This window comes from Verticillium dahliae, genomic scaffold, assembly GCF_000150675.1.
Source record: "Verticillium dahliae VdLs.17 supercont1.16 genomic scaffold, whole genome shotgun sequence".
In the NCBI taxonomy this organism is placed as follows: Eukaryota; Fungi; Ascomycota; class Sordariomycetes; order Glomerellales; family Plectosphaerellaceae; genus Verticillium; species Verticillium dahliae.
The window spans coordinates 515,722-536,828 of NW_009276935.1; the positions used below are offsets into that span (position 1 = coordinate 515,722).

Below are 21,107 nucleotides of genomic sequence, written 5' to 3' on the forward strand. Positions count from 1 at the left end.
CCCCCCCTTTCACAAAAAAAAAAGAATTCGCTCAGCCGACTCGTTCACAGTGCCCCCGCGCGTCTGTCTTTTGCAGGAAGCGAACCTGGTGTCAATTGACGTGGCGCCGTCACGCGGTTTCTGCTGACGGGGCGATCCATTCGGTGGGGGGAGACGCTTCTGTTGGTGGCGCAGGCCGGGCCGGACGGCCGCGGGCGCTGTTGGATGCGCTGTTGGATGCGCGCGCTGTTGGTGGTCTGGGGGCGGTTTCCCTTTTTTCTCTGGTAGCGAGCTCCTTTGCGTATTTGAATGCTGACCACCTCGTCGGATTGTTCATTTATTTAGCCTGAGACTGGAGTTGAGCTGCGTGTGCGCTTTGGTGCTGTGAGAGGTGCTGCTTTGCGTAGATTGGTCTTTGAAGGAGACGACTGAGTTGATGATTTGGGGACGTGTCGAGCCCTTGCAGATGATCTATTCGTATCGCCTGTGGCCGATATTGAATTCTCCCAAACTGTTGGTTCTGGTCTCATTGATGCTGTCTCTCGTATTACTGTGCGCGTCATTCCTTGGATGTCATTTATGTAAGGATGACGTTAGGGTTCTGTCTGTATCGAGCCCTTGGATCACCAAGCCATGCTGTCGACGCCAACAATGGTTCCTCGTTTCATGGTGTTGAATATTCAAAGGTCAACACCCGAAGATGCCTGTCATCGACCTGATGCGGTCCGGATCGCGGCTGCTCCGCTGCAAAGAGTCGTGAACCGCAAAGATCTATGCCAATGTGACCGAAAAATGCTTCTCAGAGGTACAATACAGGCGATGCCCTGATTGAAAACGTGGACATGCTTGTTGCAAGTAGTAGGACAGAGTGCTGAAGCATCATCTAGCTTGGACTACACTCATCCTTCCTAGCATTGATGACATCCACTTTACAGGAGACGTGAGAGAAGCCTTCCATCGTGGACGGCTGCCGCGAGGCTGTCCTCCCTATCCGCAACCATCGGGGCAACTGCAATATTCGAGGGCCCAAGTCCACCCATCAGTGACGTATCGGAGAGGCTGCAGCCTCTTTCCCCTCTGGAAACCCTGAAACATGAGGATCTCTGTCTGGCAACGCAGAAGACGAAAATAGCAAAAGGCTTCGAATCGATGACAGTGATGAACTAGGCACTACTGTGAGGGAAAAAGGCTACATCCGGAGAAAAAGCAAGCAGAGAGGCTATGATGGCATGAGATGCAAATCCGGTCCGCACCGCTTAATGCGAGGCATTGCAATGTGAAACATATCCGCGTGGAACCACCCGTCTCGACCGTCATCACGTCAACCTCTCCGGAAGCAGTTCCTCTACCATACTGCTTGTGAAATCGTGCATGAATCTCCATCCGACAACATCTTTGAGTTGTGTCTGGGCCCTCTCTGATTCAGAACGACGGGCAACGCCGAGGACCCCGTAAGGCAGACACAATTCTTGGCGAGACGACTGGTCCCACCCCTGCTCAGCGATCAGCATCACAGCCAGCGAATCTACCCCAATGTTTGGAACCGAGCCTTTACACGAGACGCACAACACCAAAGGCGGCCTTGTTTTCTGGTTACCCCTGAAAATATGTCCAAAAGGATGCCATCCTCATCGCAACTTTTGAACCGACCCACCTTTTAGGTCCCTGATGATGGCATGACCAGTTACCCACACCGACCATACAGCCACAAAAGATCCAAGTCTAGACCTTTCGCCTTACAAGCCCCCTCCAGAAGTCAAAGCTGTTCTCGTCGCTTTGCAAGGCCCACGTCCGCCCGGTTTCCCGTCCCGTAACCCCATCAACCTCGACGGCTTTCAACATGCCCCAATCCTTCGTGATGCCAACCACTTTGGCCCGGACACCCTCTTCCTCGAGCGTCACCAGTTGCCCCGAGTGTAGCCAGTGCTTATAGTAGCGGTTTTCCAGGTTGGAGTCAAATCCGTTGCGGATCCAATGAGAGTGCAACGATTCCAGCCGAGTGAGAATCCGCGCGAGGAGCTTCTCGAGCCGGAAAGGGGCAAGGTTCGATGGGAGAAGAGCATTGAGAGATGTAGTGGGCCGAGCATTCGTCGCATTGATGCCGATGCCTAGCACGAGAGTGTACGCACCACCGGTGTAGGAGCATGTAGATAAGATTCCGCCAATCTTGACATAGGAAGGATTCGAGGCTGAGGATTTAGGATCGCGCGCGTCTGGATGTGGTTAGTGACCAAAGGCAAACGTATTCAGGGGCACACGCACATATGTCGTTGGGCCATTTGAGCTTGACAGGTACATCGTCGTAACCCAAGTCATACGATTTGATGGCCTCGACTATGGCAACAGCAGTAAGGTACTGGAGAAACACGATTGGTCGGGACCCGAGGAGGTGCGCCGGGTGATTGATCACTGTCGAGAATACGAGGGTGCCGGCAGGACAAACCCAAACATTGGAACCACGGCCGCGCGCTGCAACTTGTGTCGCGGCAGTCAGGGTGAAGCCAGTGGGTAGCTTTGACAAAAGTTTCGGGTTCCTGAAAAGTCAGTTTGGAGACATTTATCCGCGAATGGGGGTCACGCACTTGTCCATGATGGTGTTGGTGCTCGTCGTAGCATCTGCGTACATTAGAGTGTTGCCCCACTCAGACGCATGTTCCTCCATCTGCTGGTAGGCCTTGAGGCACCCGTAGTAGAAGCTATGCTGGAACGCAGGGGTAATCTCGTCTGAGGGCCAGGCGCGCTCATATGGCACGATCTCCTTGATGACGTCGCTATAGTCGATGTATCGTCCATCGGCGGAGAGTTTTCCCTTCGCGGGATCGTCGGGGTTGGGAAGGGCCTCTGCAAGGGCTTTCATCGACCACTTGCCATCCCGATCGATATGGAATGTGTCGGCCTCGTCGCGGATATACTCTTCGTTGTCTTCAAGCGTGACAACATCACCGAGAGCGTGGATCAGCTCCTCGACCTCCTTGTGGTTGACAGAGGTTAGGTGCATGGCTGTGAGGGACGGGATATCGGCATCTTCATCATTGACTTCGAGTCCAAGCTTCCGGAGGCATGCCTTGATGAAAGCCGATCGTGGCAGGTCGTCCTGCGTGAGATTCTCGATGAGCTGATCGTATCGAGGGTTACTGGGGATGCGATGGAGGTTGGCGGCAGCAAACCTGACCGGGTTAGCACAGTACCACCCACACGCGATGGGGAAACAGCCTACTCGGGATGCGGTCCCGTGAGGACAACGCCGCCATCGCCAACCTTGCAATACACAACAGCCGCCTGACCGTCGCCGCCATCCACGTCAATATCACCGGTGTAGCTCGCCAACACCTCTACCCCCTTGTCCTTCAGCTTGGCAGCATCAACAAAGACACCCCCACCATTGTAATACGACTTTGTCCTCTTCGGCGCACCCATGTTTTCGGTGAATGCCCCTTCCTCGACGGAGATCTCGACCGCCTGTGCCCCGTCTTCGGAGTGGTACCGAAACCCCGCAAAGGCACCGCCTCGACACGTTCCGGGGAAGAACCCGAGTTCTCGCCTCCCTACGACCTCCATCCCCTTCTCGCTGCTGCCGACCTCGAACTCGCATCGCGAAGAGCCAAAATAGCCCCCGGCGCAGAAGCCCAGGAAACGTCCGCCTCGGCGCACAAAGTCAGTGATGCGGCGATTTCCCGCGCCGTCGAGCACGCGACAGTAGCCGAGATCGCCTCCGCCAGGGAGCACGAGGAGGGCGCAGGTCTGAGCCCAAGGCTCCTTGAGGAGAGCAGACTCGGTCAGGGGCGTGACGGCGTAGTTCGGGTGCAGCAGGCGGCGCAGTGTCATGAGCGCATGACGCACACACTCGGCCGTGGTGCCGGTACCTGAATGTGTGTCAGTGGGGCCAGGAGTGAAGGGGCACAATGGCGGGGCAGGGGTGTGCAGACCTGTGTACACAAGCACATTGAGCTTGCGGGAGGACATTTTGAGGTGCCCGCGGCCGGTGCGGAGAGAAGGTTGTGGTATGCTGGTGTGTCGCGAGGAAAAGGTGGTGTTGAAGCTCGTCTCAACAGAAATGAGTCTCAAGTGAGAGCTGCGACACCGGGCAGTGACCCCCGATAGTGCCTGCCCGTGCGAGAAGGAACGCCGGCACCAGCGGATTGCGGGGCCTCGCGTTGTCGCTGCCACTTTCAACCTCGACACTACAACTAGCACAGCAGCTCACACGATATACCTGCGAACGATTCAGTAGTCGCCATGTCCAAGCAAGAGAGCAACGCCGCACAAAGCGCGGCCCTTGATGATGATGAGCCTGATGAATGGTGGGTATGCCTCGGCTGGTGCTGATGCCGATGCTGACCGAGCTGCAGGGACAAGCGCATCTTCAGCACAGGCTGTGCGGGTGGGTTGTTACGAGACCTGGGCGCGCCTCACCCGCTGACGGTAGCAGACGAGAACATGAAACTGACGGACTGCTATTTCGAGAAGAAGGATTGGAGGAAGTGTACGGAAGAGGTATGTTTTCTTTGGCTTGACGGGAGGAGGCCGACGGTGGGCTGACGCGAGTAGATGGCCACATTCAAGAAGTGCTGGAAGCTGCAAGGCAACGACCAGCGGACGAGCTCAAAGGATGCTTGAAGCGAGCGCAGAGGTCTTTGCAGGGTACAATGTGTTTCATTGTGTACGATAGGTAGGGTGATCGTGGAATTCGCCGCTCTCAAGGTTCAAGGTCATGTTCGAAGGTTGACCATGTACAGTTTCGATACAGTCTATAAACTGTCTTGGACACAGTACAAAAGGCCCAAGCTCCTAGTCCATTTTGACGACTGACGCGATAGACGTGAAGGCATCATCACCACCACTCAACCTCCGCCCATTCGGTCTGTGGGTTGAACGACAACGTCCCGACACCACTGCTGCCTCGCCCATCCGCAATCATGGCCTCAAGATCTCTTGCTCGCCCGCTTCTTCGCGCTGCGAAATGCACTCACGCAGCCCGCTTCTCCACCTCACCGTCTCTCCTCGCCGCATCACCATCACCCGCCCGCTACGTCTCCCAGGCGGCAAAACCTGCACCCGCACGGTCAACCGCCGCCGCCAAAGCCTCCACATCCCCAGCAGGTCCCACCTCAACTGCACCTCCCACGCAGACCGCACCACCAGCGCCAGCGCCCACCGCAGCACACCCACCACCGCCACCACCATCCTCCATCCCCACCATCGACTGGTCAACCTCATACCACGGCCTCTCGACGGCGGCCTTCCCCCCCGAAGTCGCCGCCCACCTCACCACGCCCATAAGCCCCGCCGACATCGAAGTCAAGCCCGACGGCATCATCTACCTCCCCGAGATCAAGTACCGGCGCATCCTCAACGCGGCCCTCGGCCCCGCGGGCTGGGGCCTCGTGCCGCGCGGGCCCCCCGTCGTCGCCGACCGCACCGTCACGCGCGAGTACGCCCTCGTGGCGCAGGGCCGCTTCATCGCCCAGGCCCAGGGCGAGAACCAGTTCTTCGCCGCCGAGGCCCTGCCGGCCGCCGTCGAGGGGTGCAAGAGCAACGCGCTGATGCGCTGCTGCAAGGACATTGGCGTCGCGTCCGAGCTGTGGGATCCCGTCTTCATCCGCGCCTTTCAGAAGCAGCATGCTGAGCAGGTCTGGGTCGAGCACGTTGTGACGAAGAAGAAGAAGCAGCTCTGGGTGAAGAAGGGGTTGAGCGTTGGGTATCCGTACAAGAAGACCTAAGGATGGATAACCTTCAGGGAGCTTGCATGGCTGCGGGGTCATAAAGTTGGGTAGAGATGGCCGGAAATGTAACATAGATGTAGAACCACTCTAGAACGCGGGACACGGCGACCACTGTACCATATTTACAATCAACAAGCATGGAAATATGATACCCTGTAAACTCCCTTCTAGGATCTAACGTTCCAGAGACTGTCAACTTAACCCTCAAAAGTCAAACCCAAACGCCGGAATAAAAGAATGTGCGAAAGAGACCATCTTCGGTCAATTTGACCTAGCGATCGCGGTCATAGCCCGAGCTCCGTCCGTGGTCGTCCCGTCCGTACTGTAAATCCCTCTCGTCGCGCTCCTTGGCCGCCGACCAGCCCCAGGGCATCCACGAGCCCGTGCTTCCCGCGGCGGCCTGTCCGCCCTGCACGCCAGGCCCGGGCCTCGCGCGCCCCTCGTCCTCGCCACCGCTCTCGGCATCGATGGTCTCGAACTCAGACTCGCTCCGGTTGCGGCTCCACTCGCCAAACCCGTGGCTTCCGCTTCCGCCGCCGCCGCTGTGCCGGCTCCCCCTGCTTACGGGCCTCTCGCGCGCGAAGCCCTCGCCGTCGAGGCTGATGCTGCCGGGGCGCAGGTAGTCCTCTGCGTTGCGCGCCCGCAGCGTCTCCTCGCGCTGCAGCGTTTGGGCCTCGCGGTCGAGTCCGTCGAGGACGACGTTGAGGCGTTCGCGCTGGGCGGCGATGAAGGACATCTTCTCTGTCGCGCCTGTTAGGTTGGAGGGGATCAGACCGCCCCAGCCACCACCGCCGCCGCCACCACGGTGTGCGTCTACGCCAGACCCAGCACCAGAACCGGAGCCAGGGCTCGTGGCCGACCGGGTGGCGGCGGAGACGGCGCCGGCGAGCAGGCTGTAAAAGTCGCCGCCGGTGCTACCAGATGAGGCGGGTTGCGGCGGGGGCGCCCAGCGGGCGTTCGGGACGCTAAACCGGGCGAGAAGGGACTGGGTGTAGGATTGCGGGGCGTAGGAGGCGGCACGCGGGGACTCGGGCTCGGGAGGACTCGGGGGCAGGCCAAAGACGTTGGTCTTGATAAACTCAATGGCCTGCCTGATGTAGGAAATGCCGGCGGCCTTGGCGCGATCGTGGAGGTCGGCGATAAAGGCCTCGATCTGGGTCTCGTTGTCCTCGAGGAACGGGTGGACGTACGTCTCGTACAGCAGGCGGGCACCCTGAGTCTGGGGCAGGACGAGGTAGAGGAGGAAAAAGAGGCGCAGGTAGGCATAGAAGGGGATCCAGCCGAGGAACCACTCTGTCCAGGATTCAACAAGGAGGACGCAGGCGAGGACGACCCAGTACATCAGCCATGGTGTGAGCTGAGCAGGGTCGGAGGTCTTGAGGGCCTTGTAGGAAGCGAAGAGAGGGAAGAGGAAGGAGGCGACGGAGCTGTGAGGCTGGTCAGAATCTTCGTCGTTCTCGCAAAAGTGTCTTGCGTCATCATTGCGGGGGGAAAAGAAGTCACTGACGAGAGGAGGTGCGCAAAAATGTCAAACATGATGGCCGTCTACTTTTTGCGCAGAACAGGCAGCGCGGATCTCTGATTGTGGTTGGTCGTCGGGATGTGTTCGATCGGAGGAGGTTGGCCGCAGGTGGAGGGGGGTAGCTTCGCTATGTGAGGGTTCGATCGTTTACTGTACTGATGATGGAATTGGAGGATGTACGGTAGTAGGAGAAGGAGAGAAGGGCGGTGTCTCTCTGCTCGTTCGGTCGCAGGCCAAGAATTCGGCAAGTCATGAACCAGCCGGGCGCATCGGTAGCCGTCACTAGGTGGTCCAAGGTTAGGGTTGAGCGAAAGGTGCCTCCTCGGTGCGAGGAGCGAGAGCGTCGAAGTCCTGGCACTGTCAGCTTTTGGGTGGGCATGGGTGGTCGAGGTGGGGTTTTGGCGTGGGCACGCGGACGAGGCAGGTGAAGGCCGAAGGCTGAAGGCTGAAGGCCGGGGTGAATCTGCTGTTTGCGGGAGAGGGGGCGCTAACGACGCAGGGACCACGTACGTCATGGGGGGTCTGTCTGCCTTTGCCTGCGCCTGGAGATGAGAAGAACGCCGTTGTGACAACCACATTCATAGGCACCACGCGTATTTGTGCCTTTTGCAGAGGACACATTAACTCATATCTTTGATATAAAACCACGTTGTCTTATTCTTCTGAATTATTCCTGAATTTCTGTTATCGTAATCCATAGTCGACCGGCCATCTGTCTTCATGATCCGCTAAGCCACCAGTGGGGGGACAGATTAGGCCGCACTCCAAATCCGCCTAATACAGGCATCATCCAGAAAGACCCCTAACTACGGAACCCTCTCAACACATCGTGTGTCGATCAAATACTGTGGAATTCCATATACTGGATATTCGGCGATACTTTTGACGGAAAATCTACTTTTTCCACTTTTGAGCCGATGTCAAGGATGTTAGAACGGTTCAAAGTGAGCTCACCTCGAAGGGGTGTGGCTTTTGTTGGTGCCTCCCTTGGCCACAAAGTCACAGGCCCCCAGGCAGCAAGCAACCTCGACGCATCCCACAAGGATCCCGCTAGGCTTACTGCAGAATCGTTGAAACGGAACTTCTCTACAATGAAACGCTACTGACAAGACACAGAGTCAGACACCTCACAAGCCAGATGCTCCCATGTCGAGTCGCCTGTCGAGGCCGGAATCGCTGGATTGGAACTGCCACCAGGAATCCAAGCGATCTGGAAGGCTGAGCCATGCAGGGGCCTGCTGCAATCCCATCGAGCAGTTGAATGAGGCTTCAAATTTGAGCCAAGAGTACCCTCGGTTGGCTGTGGGCCTCGACGGGTCGACCAGCGAGTGGCCATGCAACCCTCCAGTTTCCCTCCGGTGCATACATTTGCAGAGAGGCTAATAGGTCACGCGCTGAGTTTAATGCACTGCAGGCCTCCCATCTTTGTCCGCCTCGAGGACAAGAACCCGAATTATCTCGTGGTTGGGTCTTGCTGTATTGCCCCAACGGCCAACAATGCAGCCAAGTGGCTTATTACTGACGACACCGAGCTCTCCTGGCATGTCTGTGGAGAATACGAATGCCTTGGAAACGGCTGTTGGTAATGCTGCTATCCGGGGCTTCCAATAATCGTAACGTACCTATATAAGGTAGTTTGCAAGGCATGTGTGATAATAGCGAGAATTCAAAGTGCACATTGACTTCATTCTCCATACCCCATTCCTTCGTCTTTCTCGAGAATAGCATTTTTACACCTTCATCATGACCGACTGCGAAGTGTGTGGACGTGGATTCGGCACTTCCGACCGTCTCAAGCAGCACGTCACCGATTCTATCCTTCACTCACCCGATCACTTGACACTATGCTGTCTTCGCTGCACCAGCAAGCCCTTCACGACAAAGCTCGCAAGACAGCAGCACCTCCTCAGCTCGCCCAAGCATCGCGTCTGCAAGCTCTGTCCCGAGCACTGGGACTTTGAAACCAAAAAGCAACTGAAACACCACCTCAAGATTGAACATCCCGGCCAATCGGTAGGCAACGCGCAACTGGAAGCCAATAGCCTCATCGAGGTGACGGACTTCCGAACACCCCACGACGCCACGAACGAGGCATCCAGGGGCATGCCCCCTGAGCCGCATGTCCAGGGGCTTCTCGAGAGTGAAAGTGCACCTGCGACCCCGCTGGACCGGTTCTTCTTGTCCTACGCGACGTTCCGCTATGACGCGAGTCTGCCGCCTACCGCGTCCTTTAAAGCCCTCATCCGACACTATCGCTGGAAGAGGGGGACTGACGAGCACCGGGAGGCGCGGGCCGAGTATCAGAGAGCCCTTCGTCAGGAAGTGGACGTCTGGTTTGGTCGGGAAGATGACATTGGTGCCTGGCACACGCTGTGCCGGGCCGTGGGAATCCGCAGACCTCCCTCAACCATCGAAGAGTGCACGCAAGTACGTACACCGCAGAAATCCAGGCCTCGGAGCAAACTGAGAGTGCTAATGAAAACGACAAAGGTTCTCCGGAACACGCATGTCAACATTGTCGACCTCATCGAGTGGGGTCGCAACCGCGCCGTGGGCTCGGTCCAGGTCTTCAAGACACGGGATGATCTGGTCGAGTACTCGCTGGAGCATGCTAAAATCTTCCCCGTCAAAGAGGTCCAGGCCAATGGCGAGACCAACGTTGTGCTCCGCCATCTGCTTCGACGGTTCAGGACGCGGCATTCTGGGGTTGCAAGGGCCCAATTGTGAGGCGGTCGTCAAAAGGAGGGGAAAGGGGAGAATACTGGACAACTCGCTGGCCACGTCCTTTTCAGGGCGGCGAGAATGGGTGCGATTGGTGCCCCTGGACGAGCAACAGCCCAATCAGAAAGTTTTGACCGCCTCGCGCTCACCCGATCGAGCCTCATGTTGCCTTCCATCGCGCCTCTCGTTGATACCGCCGAGCGGCTGTCATCGATGAAGCGGGTAAATAAAGTGGAGTAGTGTGGTATCCCTTTGAAACCGAATTCAGTCTCAGTATAAATTATACGTACAGAAGGACCCAGTTAACGTGGCAGAACTCAGCTCCATAGCCAATTAAATCTTGAAAATAGCCCACAATACATTCACAAATAAGCTATAGTACTATAGGACGCCTAATGACATCAGGTACACTACCTACCTAGGGTGTATAGTGAAGAATTAGGTGGGTTATGTAAGAATGAATCAAGGCACCAGGTACTGAGGAAGACATCGACAAGTCACGCGCTTAACCTGATGATGAAGGCGGTGGCCTGGCTCATGGTCGGCTTTTTGTACTGAGACTGAATTCGGTTTCAAAGGGTCATATGATTCATTAGCCACCGCCTCTTAGGCAGTCGAGCTTGGTGCAGAAAGTAAATGGCCCACCCTTATCAAATAAGGATGAGCAGAATGGGAGAGCGGGGTAGTTGAGCGATCGCGGCGCTTACACTTGCTTTTAATTGACGAGAGTGGACGGTGGCAGGGGTATGTGGTCCCTGGCAGGACCTGGATTCTTGGAGTATATTAAATTCTTCTAGCGTACTATTAATAAGGATTGGAAATAATATATAGAGGATATTTTCCCCGAGTTATATTATAATGAGTTACTTGATTTCATTGCGATGTCTAAGTGGCAGAACTCTTAGCTATTTTATCTAGAATCTACCTAGTCCCCTATATAGTTTTAAATATCAAAGATGGGTCTGGTCTCGAGCGAAGGACGGATAACCGTAATTCTGCTGAAGGTAAGTGTCGGGTGCCCCCCCCGACGTTCCTCCGAACTAAGGGGCCTGAACTTGATTCATATCCCTGTCAGCTGCATCCCGGTTGCTGCCTGCCCTGCGCGAATGTGCCGTTGTACCTCAAGCTTCGCCTTAGTCATCGAGGGAGCGTCATCAACCCCGCGCCACCCCCTTCCGGCGAGCGGCAGCTTGGAGCAAGCTCTCCCAGAGCCCAGAGAGCTCCTGAGCTTCTCAGTATCATTCCAAAATGGGCGGCGCCAGTATCTCGTCCACATCTCTAAAGCAGAGGCCAATAGTCATTGACAGCAGCAGTTCCAAGCACGGCATGGACAAGTACAAATTCCTATCCGATCCGGTTGCTCACAAGGCTTCCACGATCACAGGGTCTAATTATCGCTTCACCGTCATCAAGCCTTCAGTTCTCAGGTACGAATGGTCGCCCGACGGGACCTTTGAAGACCGTGCATCTACCTTTGCCATCAATCGCAAATTTGACAAGCCCGACTACTCCGTCAAGGAAACGGAAGACCTGCTCGAGATTGTCACGCCATCTCTGCATCTGAGCTACGACAAGAAACGCTTTTCACCCAACGGCTTTCTTGTCACGTTCATCAACAAGGCCACTCTTTGGGGGTCGGAATGGCGCTATGGCGGGGAGCATGATGGAGGCAACCTAGGTGGCACAGCCCGCACGCTTGATGGCGTCAACGGCCGCTGCGACATGGGCGACGGCATTCTCTCCCGCTCCGGTTTTGCCAATCTGGACGACAGCGAGTCAATGCTTTTCGACGGCGAAGGATTCGTCGCGCCACGCAAGTCTGGAGATCGCATCGACGGCTATCTCTTCAGCTACGGCCAGGACTACAAGGGTGCCATGCGCGACTACCATGACATCTCGGGCAAACAACCCCTTGTTCCACGCTGGGCGCTCGGCAACTGGTGGAGCCGATACCACGCCTACAACGACAAAGAGTATCTCGATCTCATGGACAAGTTCCAAGACCAAAAGATCCCGCTGTCTACCGCCGTCATTGACATGGACTGGCATCTCGTTCACGAAGAGCAAGTTACGCACACTGGCTGGACAGGCTACACGTGGAACAAAAGCCTGTTTCCTGATCATGTGGCCTTTTGTAAAGATCTGCACGAACGCCACCTCAAGATCACCCTGAACGACCATCCCCATGCTGGTGTCCACCACTTTGAGGATCTGTATGAGAAGGTAGCCAAAGCCATGGGCTACGACACTTCCGACAATGCCCCGATTCTTTTTACGCCAACCGACCCTAACTTTATGCATGCCTTTTTGAATGTCCTCCACCGAAGCCTCGAAGAGGATGGCTGCGACTTTTGGTGGATTGATTGGCAGCAGGGGCCCTACTCCCGGATACCAGGTCTTGACCCCCTGTGGCTGCTGAATCACTTCCAGTACCTTGACGACTCCATTCAACGCAACGGGTCGGGTGCCATCATTTTCTCCCGCTACGGTGGTCCAGGCAGCCACAGGTATCCCGTCGGGTTTTCTGGAGACAGCATTTCGACCTGGGAGTCCCTTGCCTTCCAGCCTGAATTCACAGCCACAGCCTCCAATGTCGGCTACGGCTGGTGGAGCCACGACATCGGCGGCCATGTCGCTGGCTCTCGCGACGATGAGCTGGCCACACGCTGGACTCAATACGGAGTCTTCTCGCCCATCATGAGACTACACTCATCCAACAGTGAGTGGATGGGCAAAGAGCCCTGGGGGTATCGCGACGAGTATGCGGCGATCCTCCGACACTTTATGCGACTCAGACACCGCCTCGTACCCTACATATACACGATGAATGTCAATGCCGCAGCATCTGACGAGCCGTTGGTTCAGCCGCTGTACTGGAGCCACCCCGGTCGGGGAATCGCATACGATCTGCGTAATCAATACACCTTTGGCTCAAGCTTGGTCGTCAGACCAGTCACAGGTCGCAGGGATACCCGCACCAACCTCGCTTCAGAGAAGGTCTGGGTACCACCCGGCCGCCACGTTGACATTTTCAACGGCTACGTGTACGACGGCGACCGTGAAATCAACATGTACAGGCCCCTCCAGTCGTTCCCCGCCCTTGCTCGCGAAGGCGCCATTATCCCTCTGGATAAGGCGCTCGAGCCGAAGAACGGCTGCTTCAATCCTGAGGGCTATGAAGTCCTTGTTGTCGTCGGTCAGGACGGCGAGTTCACCATTATCGAGGATTCTAAGGACGACAGCGCCGAGTCTAGCAAGTCCACAGAGGCGACAAAGGAGCGCCACATCAAGATTGAATGGAACCAAAAGCTCGGCCACCTCAAGACGACCTCCAAGGGCAAACAGTGGAAGTTTAACTTTCTCTCCGTGCGAACCATCTCGCCGACTCTCTCGGTTGTGGTCGACGGCCTGGAGACGCCCGATGTGGTCGTCACGACGCAAACCCACGCCGCATCCTCGCACACGCCGTACAGCATGACTGTTGAGTTGCCCAAGCTGCCGAACGCGGACTGTACCATCTTGGTGGACCTCGGCCCTGATCCGCAGCTGGGCGTGATTGACCGCAACAGTCAGATTCACGCGATGCTCCAGGATGCGCAGATTGACTATGGAACGAAGGATCGGATCTGGTCCATTGTCAGGTCGTCTGAGCCGGCGTCGACCAAGGTTGGGAAGCTCATGACGTTGAATCTCGATGGGAATGTGCTGGGGCCAGTGCTGGAAGTGCTTTTCGCGGATAGCCGGGAGGCTTGATTGGGGTGGATTTGTTTGACATGCATTTTTTCGGATTATTGAATGCTTCGTATAAGGAGGGCACAATATGAAAAGTATTGTGTAGCTGACTCACGTTTCCTCTACTCTGGTCATCATTCCTAAAGAAGTATAATACAGTTAAGACCTGTTTTCAGAGCCGGAACGGACAGGTTCAAGAGGTCTTCCGCAGATAATATCCGCAGTCAATGCTAGGTAAGCGTAGGGATATATCTGGTTTCCGGCCTTCCGCAGCCCTTGTAGACGTTCTCTCATAGTCCTAAGCCTCTGAATTAGTCCTGTCCCGTGGCTCCGCGTGTGTCTCCTGGTACCTTTTCAGGGAGTACACCGCCTGTTCGATTAGCGAGGCCTTACAAAAGCTTTGAAGGGATTACATGAGCCTAGTACCTCTGATGGATGGTACATTAAATGCCCCACTCTCATGCCATGACTTCCAAAGGGGCTCTACTAGTTGGGTCTGGATGAGGAATCGGACACCAACACTAATCAAGGATGAACCTAGGGGTTCTCATTCAAAGCTGAAACTCACAGAGCAGACAACTATGCGCTCTCGATATTAAAGACCGTTACGTGGCTTCTGTGGAGCTATGGAATAGGTGGGTGTTTTAGGGAGCTAAGAATTACGAGAACGTGTATGTAAGAACTGTGGAGGGACCCCCTTAGCTGCGGAGGGTCAGAACTCAGATATATTACAACCCCTTATTTATTATCTCTTGCCTGTGGACTACGTGCTGAAGACCCTTTCACTCTGCGCAAACCGCGCTCTGATAAAGCCCGTTCTGAATCACGCACTCAGAGATGGAAACAAAGATCGAGATTAAGTGAGGCACTACAGACTGCCCTGACTTTATACAGAGCATGATGGCAATGATTACGGGCTTAGGTGTATTCTACATCAAATTGCGCCCCTTCCCCCTACCCATCCCCCATTCCATTGAAGATGAAGCACATCACTCTTATTATACTTTGTCGTCATGACAAAGATCGAACATATGTTGTGTCCGGATGTTATGTCATTAGTTCCGTTCGCTTAGTACTTTGACGAGCGCAGAAACTTTGCAAACGCTCAAGAGACATCCAGGCTCTTCACAACCAGCTGCAACTCTTCCCGCCCAAAGAGCTTCACTGTCTGGAAGTTTACATGAACCCCGAATCTCTCACTGTGAGCTTCCGGCGCCATAGGTAATAAAGGCCACGTCTCGTAGCCATGAGGCTCGACTGCAGTATCAGGCTTGTCCACTGAAACGCCCTCACTACTAAGTCCGAGTCTCTTCATCCAATACTCAAGACGTTGTGCAATTGAACACCATTCTTGGAATCTTTGCCAGCTGAGGACCACACAAACATGCTCCAACGCTTTTTGGCCAAATGAGTGTACCTTTTGCCGTAAAGAATCAAGAAGCCATTTGATCCAACATGGGAGAGGTAAATGAGACCCTGAATCTTTACTTCAACAAGCATATACTCAAGTATCGATTGCATTATTATTGGAAAAGGCTCCGCCTCAATCGAGGGAAAGAAGGACATGTGCCCGGTGGGGGTCTTGACCATTTGTGGTGATGATATGAAAGTTGCGAAAGCCGGAATATTCTCGATGTTGACCACCATTGAAGGCAGACTTCCCCAATCGCTTGGGGCTCCAGGCATCGTATTGAAGGACTCGCAGGTTGTGAGAACAATACGTTGAGAAACAGCGTCTTCGGGCGCGCACTCCAATGGAACTCTTGAGTAGGCTATGGCTGCATGAGGGTTGTTAGAATGGAAACATGTGGTCGTGTTCGAGACGTGTTCGACTTGCAGTTTATGTTGAATGGGCTATTAGGGTAGTACCTTCCTCGACTCATCAGTATTGACCTGCCCGTTGGGTTGATCAATATAATAGTGGAAGACTCGAGCCGTATATAGGCCTGACTCTGTAGACGCTTAACGAGAAATGCCAGTCGAGGTAGTGTTTGGCCCTGAACCAGGCAGTCAAGCACCGCTAAAAACCATTTCTCATCGCTGCATCGAATAGTTGCAGTTGTAGGCCATCGTGAGAACTCATGCGGATACTGAGGAATGAGCAAGACATCAATCTCAACACCAACAGCGGTCTCGGCGATTTTAATTTCTCCTTGCCAACGGGGCTGATGAACAAACATGTTCCCCTCCAAGCAGAAATCTGAGGGCGAATCTGCAAACGCACCACCGTTCCCAAGCCACGCAAGGATAGACTGATCCTCGGGGTAGTGTCTCACAATCTCTCCCTGGAGACGTGCGAAAGCTTTTCCCCCCTCTCCATAGATATACAGAGCGATTGGTCCGGCTGATTCTGAAGCGGCCGTGGCACATGCGTTCAATGTCCCTCTTCAGCTGGAGCAGTATGACAGAGCTATGCGGTGATACAATGTCTTTCACCCACAAGGCTTCGGAGACAAGTCCCTAGATATCTGGAGGTACCTTACCTCTAGCCCCCTTCAAATGAGCCCTGCGAAAGCCACCACGTTCGGTATAGCTCAAAGGCATGGTTTCTAGCCTTTGCGTCTCTTCAAAGTTTAGTTAAAGTTTACCCGGGAGACCAATGAGCCGCCAAGCCACGTGAGTTTGCGCCCCGGCCGAGGCCGCTGCGCTCGGCACTTCCCGAACGTCATCTCCCTGCTATTCCCGGGCGCCCAGCGCTCCAGCGGGTGGACCACGATGACTCCCCCTGAATTCTGACCAAGTGGGCTTGCTGCCATTTAATAAATCTCTTTCCGGAATTTTTGCCTGGACCGATCATCCATGATAGGGCCACGCCATCTTGAGCACACGGCAAACGTACATCGTCATTGAATCGTTGCGTTATGGCTGCTCCTGGAGGAAAGCAGTTGCAAGACTGCGTCACGACGCCGCCGAATGATGACGCTGTCGTTGGTGCGGAGAAGGCGGTGGCGACGGACGAGGATAACTCCTCCGGCCCGGCGACCTCCGGCGACGAGGCCGAGTTCCAGGAAGGCGGCTATGGTTGGTACGTCAAGCTTTGCCTTGCATGTTACACCCCGTCCCGAAATCTCCCCGGCTAACATGCACAGGGTTGTCGTCTGCTGCGTCTTCCTCATCAACGCTCACACATGGGGTCTCAACTCGGTATGAGCCTCCCTGGCCCGACTTCCCCCTCTGTGGTGCTAACATCAGCAGTCCTACGCCGTCTTTCTCGCCTACTATCTGAATTCCGGTGCCTTCGAGGGAACAAGTCCCATCACCTTTGCCTTTGTTGGCGGCCTGTCCTTCTCCGTCGGTACGTCACCTCACTCACACCAGCAACAAATCTCACTAACAACTTCCGAGCTCTCCTCGTCTCGCCACTGACCACCCTCTCCATCCGCCGCTTCGGCACAAAGCCCACCCTCGGCGCCGGCGTCATCATTCAGGCCGCCGCCCTCATCGCCGCCTCTTTCAGCACCGAGGTCTGGCACCTCCTGCTCACGCAGGGCATCGCCTTCGGCATAGGCATGGGCCTCGCCTTCAACGCCACAGTCGGCGTCGTCCCGCAGTGGTTCCGGCGCCGCCGCTCCTTCGCCGCCGCCCTCTCGACCGGCGGCTCCGGCTTCGGCGGCCTCATCTACTCGCTCGCCACCAACGCCATGATCGACAACATTGGCCTCGCATGGGCCTTTCGCGTTCTGGCGCTGCTGTCGCTCGTCGTCAACGGCGGGTGCTGCCTGCTCGTCAAAGACAGGAACAAAGCCATCGGCACGGTGCTGACGGCCTTCAACTGGCGGCTGCTGCGCAAGGTTGAGTTTTGGCTCTTCGTCAGCTGGGGGTTCTTCTCGCTGTTTGGCTACGTCATCGTCATCTTTTCGCTGCCGGACTATGGCCAGAGCGTGGGCTTCTCGGCGAGCCAGGGGTCTCTGGCCGCTGCTATCCTCAACTGTAAGTCTTGCGTTCCCCGTCTCTACGCCTCTGTGCAACAGAAACTAAATCCGTCGCAGTGGCGCAAGGTATTGGCCGCCCATTGATCGGACTGGCGAGCGACCGCTACGGACGCATCAACCTGTGTGGCATCAGCACGCTGCTGGCCGCGCTTTCGACGCTGTTCCTGTGGACGTTCACGGGCCAGCACTTTGCCGGCACGATCGTGTACTCCCTCTTCGGTGCCTTCGCCGGCAGCCTGTGGCCGACGGTGGCGCCCGTCGGTGCCGAGGTCGTTGGCATTCAGCTGCTGCCTTCAGGTATGCACCTCGGCAACACCAGTCTTGTCTTGATGCTCTTGCTGACATGACCAGTGCTCTCCGTCTTCTGGCTCGTCCTCGTCTTCCCAGCCACGTTCGCGCAGCCTATTGCGCTCGTTATCAAGCAGCCCGGAGCCGATGGCTACCTCGGCGTCCAGCTCCTGACCGGCTTCATGTACATCATTTCCTTCATCTCGAGTACGTTCTCCCCAGAATCAAGCATACAGTGTACAAACATGCTGACGTGCTCAGTTTGGCTGCTTCGCGTGTGGAAGCTCCGCCAGCTAGAAAATGCAGACCTCTTGGCCGAAGCACAGAGGATCGCAGAAGAGGACGCCGGCGACGTGACGCGGATTCCGACGCATCGTACATCGAGGACAAGTACGGGAAGGATGGTTCTTCGGGGATTCTTATCTCTGAGACACGTTTAGCATGAACTACTGGAACGCTCTTCTTGGAAGCTGTTGCAACATCATTGGCATATAGATTAGCATATACACATACATAGCGAACTGTCTTTAGGCTAGACACATGGTCACAATGTTGTGGTGATCTTTATCGATGACTGATCGATAGCATAATCTGAAGTGTCAAGCTTGCTGGAGAAACATGTTATCTCTGGAGCGAGTTGCACGCGTGAAGAGACCACGGGGACGACAACGTGGACCCTCCACGCAGGCCTGAGACAAAACACCACCAGATTTGCCGCCATCTGAGTACGACGCAGCTCCACCAGACAAACACGCATTGACAACGAACTCGTCCCCTCTAAAGAGGGTCAGCGACCCGCCCTGTCCAAGGCCTCGGAAGTCGACCCCTCAGGCTGCCAGCCTCCGGACGTCCGGCTCGAACGGCTCGGCGATGACCCAAGTCTCCATGTGTCGCCCCGCAAAACTCAACCCTATCTTAACCCAAAATCAACGTATGGGCATGCTTGTAAAGGTATTCTACGATGCCCAGAGATGTGAGCCGAGGATGGAATTTTGGGGGCTGCGGCCTGACGATGGACGGACGGAAGTACAGGGGAATGCTTGGCGCGTGGGCACATTGGAAGCCGGTCGGCGAAGAGAACATTTCCAGCCACGAATGCTTGTTGTATCTCGGGCCTCCTACTAGGCTTTGGCGTTGGAAAGGCAAGCGATGTGAAGGTGATGCCGATGGGCCGTTATGCTACACCCTTTCAAAGCAGACTCTGTCAACGAAACCACCACATGGTGATTGAACGCTGCTTGCATGAAAAGTATCGACGAATCGAATGGTCATCAAAATTTGGAGTGGCTTTCCCAATAGATCGCACCATGCATCTTCTCCCTGCTGATCCATCTTTACATGGCAAAACAACAGATGTGCCCAAAGTCCCGGAATACAGCAGGATCAAAGTCTTTGTCGATCGCTCGTCAGTCGCGCGTCAGATGACTGTGTGGCAACCGCTGGTCTGTCTCAAATCTGTCATGATACTGTGCATGCGCCTAGCAAGCGAGAGGGCCTGGATAGATCGGCATGTCAGCGTCGCATGCTCAAATTGCTTGCTCAACGTGTTGGTCCCTTGGCAAAGCGGCCGCAGGGCATGCTGGCCTCTCTGGCTGAATTGCTAGATTGATAATCTAGATGGTTGCCGTTGCGTGCCTTGGCATTGGACGCCATGTGGCTTCTCCGCGGATAGATGGGCGAGTTTTCCACCCCAGACGGCCCTCGACCCGCGACTGCAATTCGATGTTATGTCCCATTGATGGCGGGTAGGACTTGCGACTCAATCACAGAAAGGCTGGACACTGTCAACAAGCCCCGTTTCAGCTCCCCGAGCGGTTCGCCGGCAGCCTGGAACTCTCAGCTGTTGCCCAGCCTTGTGGTCCCTGTCAGTTCAACGGCCAACACTGACGAGAGATGGTGATCTTGGCTCACGACGGGAGAAAGGAAGCCGCCCCCTGCGATTACCCGCTGCACTTTATCCTCAACAACTAGGTACGTAATTTGAGCTTACTTCCCTTCGGCCGGTCTGGGATCGAAGTCTCGGCGCCGAGACACGGTTCGTGCAACGCGTACTGTGTCGCCGATGCGGCGCGGCGATGAGGCGTGTGAGGTCTGGGGAGTGGAGACAGATAGGAGGGTGCAGGGGAGAGGAGGGGCCGGAGCGGCGTCTTGACTAGGATCGGAAGGCGTCGTGGGCGTCGAACATCTGCGGTGTGACGTGACAGGCTGAGCGGCAGCGGTAAGATTGGGAGAGGAAAGTCTTGGCTATTGCTTGGGTATACGTGAGCGGCTGTACGCCGGTGCTTGGTCCGGTGCTTGGTATCGTGGTTGTCTTGTTCTGGGGCTGTTCGATGGTATCAGGTGTAATGACAGTCGAAGGTGGTCGACCCTCCAAACATCGTGAGAGGTGGATTTGCCTGGCTGTAACTGGAAGCGGCAGAACCTTTGATTGTTTTTTGCTTTCGGGTGACAAAATGGTCAAATGATGGCGTTGAGCTGATGTCTATTGTATGGTCCGATGTTTTGTGATCTCAGGCCCTTTCCCCAAGATCGGTCACCCTTGGAATGTGGTGCAGTGAAGGGCCACGGTGGTCGAGCGCCTCGTTCTCGGCATCATGTTTGATGACTGATGCTAGGCAATGGACGATTAACGTCCGTTCCAACGACAATATCCATGACGAGGCCATAACCGAGGGGAACTTGGGACGGGTTGCTTTGAAATGGATGTCTGCCTGTGGAAGAACGATGCCGCTGGATCCCTGAGGGCCAGCGCTCTATTCGGTGGGTAACGCCCCTCCCCCAGAGCGATGGGGAAGCCCTAAGGCAGAGGCCCACACGCTGTGACACGGGGAAGGTGCAGTGGGGGACAAGGCCCATCACAGCGAGCGGAAGGCATCGCTCAGCTCTCTCTTACCTTCCATTTCCAACTCCTAAGGTACCGTAGGCAGTCGCCGCACCAACGGATCTCATCTCGCTTCGTAAGAGACAAAGGCTGTCCACTCGCCCGGCGGTGTGTCAGAAAGTCTCGGTTCTCCGTCTTGATAGATGGATCTAACGCTGGTAGCTCCGCTTCCGCTGATGGGACGGCGACTACCCATCTTCAACACGATGAGGCATGACACGCAAGCAGCGAGGAATACAGACATTGGCATGCGGGGGAAGGGGGAGCGCACAAGTTGCGACGCGGGGAAAGAACAAAGGACCCGCGACGAATGATGGGGTCAACGGGGG

At 55.6% G+C, this 21,107-nt stretch overlaps 7 protein-coding genes across 7 annotated transcripts; 5 read left to right on the forward strand and 2 right to left on the reverse strand.

The window, feature by feature from the left end:
* Positions 1-1,701: 1,701 nt before the first annotated feature.
* Positions 1,702-3,942, reverse strand: VDAG_07355 (biotin-protein ligase ligase; the record flags this gene model as incomplete). Its single annotated transcript, XM_009656260.1, has 5 exons — positions 1,702-2,192; positions 2,242-2,513; positions 2,562-3,146; positions 3,197-3,842; positions 3,906-3,942. The coding sequence occupies 5 exons, from the start codon at positions 3,940-3,942 to the stop codon at positions 1,702-1,704; spliced, it is 2,031 nt and encodes a 676-aa protein (XP_009654555.1).
* Positions 3,943-4,215: 273 nt separating this feature from the next.
* On the forward strand, positions 4,216-4,596 carry VDAG_07356 (uncharacterized protein; the record flags this gene model as incomplete). Its single annotated transcript, XM_009656261.1, has 4 exons — positions 4,216-4,280; positions 4,329-4,360; positions 4,409-4,473; positions 4,528-4,596. The coding sequence occupies 4 exons, from the start codon at positions 4,216-4,218 to the stop codon at positions 4,594-4,596; spliced, it is 231 nt and encodes a 76-aa protein (XP_009654556.1).
* Positions 4,597-4,895: 299 nt separating this feature from the next.
* Positions 4,896-5,699, forward strand: VDAG_07357 (uncharacterized protein; the record flags this gene model as incomplete). The annotated part of the gene is made up of 1 exon (XM_009656262.1): positions 4,896-5,699. One exon carries the CDS (start codon positions 4,896-4,898, stop codon positions 5,697-5,699), a length of 804 nt encoding a protein of 267 aa, XP_009654557.1.
* A 274-nt stretch (positions 5,700-5,973) lies between these two features.
* Positions 5,974-7,580, reverse strand: VDAG_07358 (receptor expression-enhancing protein; the record flags this gene model as incomplete). The annotated part of the gene is made up of 2 exons (XM_009656263.1): positions 7,210-7,580; positions 5,974-7,129 (listed from the first exon to the last, which is right to left on the reverse strand). The coding sequence occupies exons 1-2, from the start codon at positions 7,236-7,238 to the stop codon at positions 5,974-5,976; spliced, it is 1,185 nt and encodes a 394-aa protein (XP_009654558.1). The 5' UTR covers positions 7,239-7,580.
* A 1,387-nt stretch (positions 7,581-8,967) lies between these two features.
* Positions 8,968-10,185, forward strand: VDAG_07359 (uncharacterized protein; the record flags this gene model as incomplete). Its single annotated transcript, XM_009656264.1, has 3 exons — positions 8,968-9,651; positions 9,715-9,947; positions 10,017-10,185. 3 exons carry the CDS (start codon positions 8,968-8,970, stop codon positions 10,183-10,185), a joined length of 1,086 nt encoding a protein of 361 aa, XP_009654559.1.
* Positions 10,186-11,193: 1,008 nt separating this feature from the next.
* VDAG_07360 (glycoside hydrolase) lies at positions 11,194-13,698 on the forward strand (the record flags this gene model as incomplete). Its single annotated transcript, XM_009656265.1, has 1 exon — positions 11,194-13,698. One exon carries the CDS (start codon positions 11,194-11,196, stop codon positions 13,696-13,698), a length of 2,505 nt encoding a protein of 834 aa, XP_009654560.1.
* Positions 13,699-16,538: 2,840 nt separating this feature from the next.
* VDAG_07361 (Mch2p) lies at positions 16,539-18,337 on the forward strand (the record flags this gene model as incomplete). Its single annotated transcript, XM_009656266.1, has 7 exons — positions 16,539-16,702; positions 16,767-16,821; positions 16,873-16,972; positions 17,023-17,607; positions 17,667-17,906; positions 17,961-18,104; positions 18,159-18,337. 7 exons carry the CDS (start codon positions 16,539-16,541, stop codon positions 18,335-18,337), a joined length of 1,467 nt encoding a protein of 488 aa, XP_009654561.1.
* Positions 18,338-21,107: the final 2,770 nt, after the last annotated feature.